The sequence below is a fragment of the Cajanus cajan genome, chromosome 4 (assembly GCF_000230855.2).
Source record: "Cajanus cajan strain Asha chromosome 4, NIPB_CcT2T_4, whole genome shotgun sequence".
NCBI classification, from domain to species: Eukaryota; Viridiplantae; Streptophyta; class Magnoliopsida; order Fabales; family Fabaceae; genus Cajanus; species Cajanus cajan.
In genome coordinates this window covers 59504109-59508179 of record NC_138520.1, presented here as the reverse complement: position 1 = coordinate 59508179, position 4071 = coordinate 59504109, and the positions used below count along the sequence as shown (strand labels likewise).

The 4071-nt window shown below is 30.6% G+C and overlaps 1 protein-coding gene across 1 annotated transcript; it reads left to right on the top strand.

The window, feature by feature from the left end:
* Positions 1–1060: 1060 nt before the first annotated feature.
* LOC109814835 (uncharacterized) lies at positions 1061–1941 on the top strand. Its single transcript, XM_083073659.1, has 2 exons — positions 1061–1425; positions 1641–1941. Exons 1-2 carry the CDS (start codon positions 1061–1063, stop codon positions 1939–1941), a joined length of 666 nt encoding a protein of 221 aa, XP_082929785.1.
* The last annotated feature ends 2130 nt before the right edge of the window (positions 1942–4071 follow it).

Genomic DNA, 4071 nt, shown 5'->3' with positions numbered 1-4071 from the left:
TGGGTGGCATAGAATACAAGCTATAAGTCAGAAAATGGGTTTTCAACATACTTCTGATTTGGGTAAGTATCTTGGCATCTCGATTCTTCATAAGAGAGTTTCTAGAAGTTCCTTTCAATTCATCGTGTCTAAGATAAATCAGTGATTATCAAATTGGAAGTCCCATCAACTCTCATTTGTTGGAAGACTAACTTTAGTCAAATCTGTGTTACAAGCACTACCAGATTATGCTATGCAGTCCACTCATCTTCCTTTGTCAGTCACTGCTGAGGTGGATAAGAAGTGTCGAAGTTTCTTATGGGGAGATACTGAAAATCACAAAAAGGTTCATACTATAAAGTAGACAAAGGTTTGTCGACCAAAGGCCTGCGGTGGTTTGGGACTACGATTGTCAAAGGAATGTAATATGGCCTACATGATGAAGTGTGGTTGGGATCTTTGTACCCGTAGAGAGATGCCCTTTGGGTTAAACTTATTCGGTGTAAGTATCGATATGGGGAGTCTATTCTCCCTATTATTAATTCGAACAGACCCGATTCAAATTTATGGAGTGGGATCTGTAATGTTTGGCATTATTTTCTTCAAGGGATTTCTTAGAATATTGGAGATGGGCATTTGGTTTCATTTTGGAATGATAACTGGATCCCAGGCTATGGTAAGTTGGCCGAGGCAGCTCATGTCATGCCCTCGACGGAGAGTCTACCAAAGGTGTGTGAGTTTTTTGAAAGGAATGGTGATTGGAATTTTCTAGCCTTTAGGCCTTACCTTTCCACGAAAGTGTTGAATGTTATTCGAGCTATTCCTTCCCCCCCCCCTTCTTGCATCTCGAGGAGTTGATTCTTTGACTTGGAGAGGGGCAAGCACCGGTGAATTTTCTATTAGTTCAGCATATAGTAATGTTACTCAAGAGTGTGTAGGTGAAAATGACTTGTTATTTAAAAGGATTTGGTGCTGGCTTGGGTCGGAGAGGGTCCATTTATTACTATGGAAAATTGCTGCTAATGCATTACTCACGAATGAAATCAGGCGGGCTAGGCACATAACAATAGATGCTTTATGCATGAGATGTGGGGATGATGTGGAATCGGTGGATCATGTGTTTCGATCGTGTGCAATTTCCTGGGCTATTTGGTATTTGTTGCTACTTGGATCAAAACATCGGGATTTCTTTGGTATGGATATTAAACATTGGATGCTGTCAAATCTCAACGATAAGGCTCTAGTTGTTGGTCGTGAATGGTGCTTGATCTTTGCTGTTACTTTGGATATCCTATGGCAGTATAGGAATAGGGTCACCTTTCAGGGCTCTTCTTCTCATCCTCATGAACTAGTCTCTCGAATTCTTGCCCAAGTGAATATCTTACAGGATAGTATACCCTTGTTTAGATGTCAAACCATTGCAACAACTAATAAGAGGATCAACAGGTAGTATCTTGGGTACATCCACCTGTTGGGATATATAAGTTGAATTGTGATGCCTCGGTTAGTCTTCATGAAGATAAGAGTGTTGCAGCAGGAGGTGTATGTCGTGACCATCATGGGACAATTATCTTTTCCTTTGCAACCAAGATCGGTTTCTGTTGTGAGTTGATGGTTGAACTGTGAGCCATTTACATTGGTATAGCTACTGCTTGGAACAGGGGATTTACAAAATTGGTGGTGGAATCAGATTTCCTGCTAGCTATTGGTCTTCTCCGGAACGGGTGCTCTTCGCGCCACCCATGTTTTAGTCTGGTCCAAAGTATCCTTTCCTTTGTTGCTGCGGGTGGTGACTTTGAATGGAGGCATATTCTTCGTGAAGCTAATCAAGTTGCTGATGGGTTAGCTAACTATGGGAGAAGCCTTACAGATAATTTACATGTCTTTGAAAATGTTATGCATTTTATTTCTTTAGTTGTTCTTGCTTATGTAAGTTCTACTATTTTCCCTCGGGGATTTTAATTTTGATTGTGGGGGCTGTGCCCCTTATTTTCACAAAAAAAAAAAAAAAAAAAAGTCCATAACACACATCATCATTTGTTGGACATCAATTTCAATCACAAGTTGAATAAATTATTAGTTTCACGTTGCAGTATTAGATTCTTTATTTAACTCTAATTTTTCGTTTCATTGCATTTCTTGTCTATCATTTTATATATATTGAATGCCTCGTTTATATATAGTAAGTATATGGTGTGTTTTCTTTTTCTTTTTTACCTTAGATCCGTGTTAAGGGGTTTAACATTCAAGACCCAATCTCTTTCTAATTTAATTTTTATGTTAACTAGATTAGTAATTTGGTAGTTTGAATTTAATCATTTCCAATTATTTAATTTTGTTTCATTTAGTTTTATGTTATATATATATATATATATATATATATATATATGTTAACATTTTAGGGTTTTTTTTCTTACTTAATTAATAGGACCATTTAGGGTTTTTAGGATTTTAAATGAAAATAAGAATTTTATAATTCATACAATAATTTGTAATATTGATTAAGTAATAATTTTACCTTTAATATTTACTTAAATGATAGAAGCTTATAGAATGACTATTTTCTATCATAAATTTCGCATATAAATTCAAATAATTTTCATTAGAATTCTTTCGAGATGTAACAACTAATAATATTAATTGAATAACATTTTTATCTTTGACGTTATTTGATTTTGAGGATTTATTTGCTAGTTTAAATTCTTGTGCTAATATATATATATATATATATATATATATATATATATATATATATATATATCATACTTTAAACGATATCGGTGTAACTTTTACTAAGTGTTACACCGCTCAATAACTTTAAATTAAATGTGAATTTTGTAAATCTAACCGTTAGATTAAAAATTCATATCACTTTATATGTGTATAACAAATTTTGTTAAAATTGAACAACAACTTGAGGATAATCAAAGTGTTCATATTTTAGTATATTTTGAAATAAATATATTACGTCAATTTTGTTTTATAAGAATGAAGTATCAAATCATGTTGAATTAATATAAAATTTTGTATATATAATCTAAAAGTAAAGAACTTTAAATCTACAATTGGATTTACAAAATTCACATTTAATTTAAAGTTATTGAGCGGTGTAACACTTTTGTATATATATATGTGAGGAGGGGTCAAACGACACTAGTGTAACTTTTACTAAGTGTTACACCGCTCAATAACTTTATATTAAATGTGAATTTTGTAAATCCAACCGTTAGATGGAAAGTTCATATCTCTTAGATCATATATGTCAAATTTTGTTAAAATTGAACAACAACTTGAAGGTAATCAAAGTGTTCATATTTTAGTATATTTTGAAATGTATATATTACGTCAATTTTGTTTTATGAGAATGAAGTATCAAATCATCTTAGATTAATATAAAATTTGATATATATGATCTAAGAGATATGAACTTTCAATCTAACGGTTGGATTTACAAAATTCACATTTAATATAAAGTTATTGAACGGTGTAACACTTAGTTAAAGTTACACCGGTGTCATTTGAACCTTCCTCTATATATATGTATATATATATATATATATATATATATATATATATTTATTTATTTATTTATATATATATATTAACATAAAACACATAAAAGTGAAAGTTTGGTTTTTTAATGAACAAAAAAATATACAACAATTAATAACATTAACTAAATAGTTATTCTATGTTTCATGTTATTGTAAAGGTTTAATGACTAGTCATTTGCTAAGTTAAACTCTTATGCACAATTTCTAAATAAAATTAAAAAGTTATCATATTTTGATAAAATATTAAAAAATAAATATATACTACAAAATCAATAACGTTAATTGAATAATATTTCTATTTTTAATGTTATTATGGATGTTTAATGATTACCATTTGCTAACTTAAAAATATATTTTAGGGGTAAGATAAACCTTTATAAACTTATATAATTTTATGCTATTAATTAAAGATATTATTTTTAACAGGCATTATAGAGTATTAATATATTTCTTATACATAATTGACTTTTAAATCTAACTATGATCTCAAAGATCTTTTTTTTAAAGGATTTTCTAATATTTTTTCTCTTAAAATAAA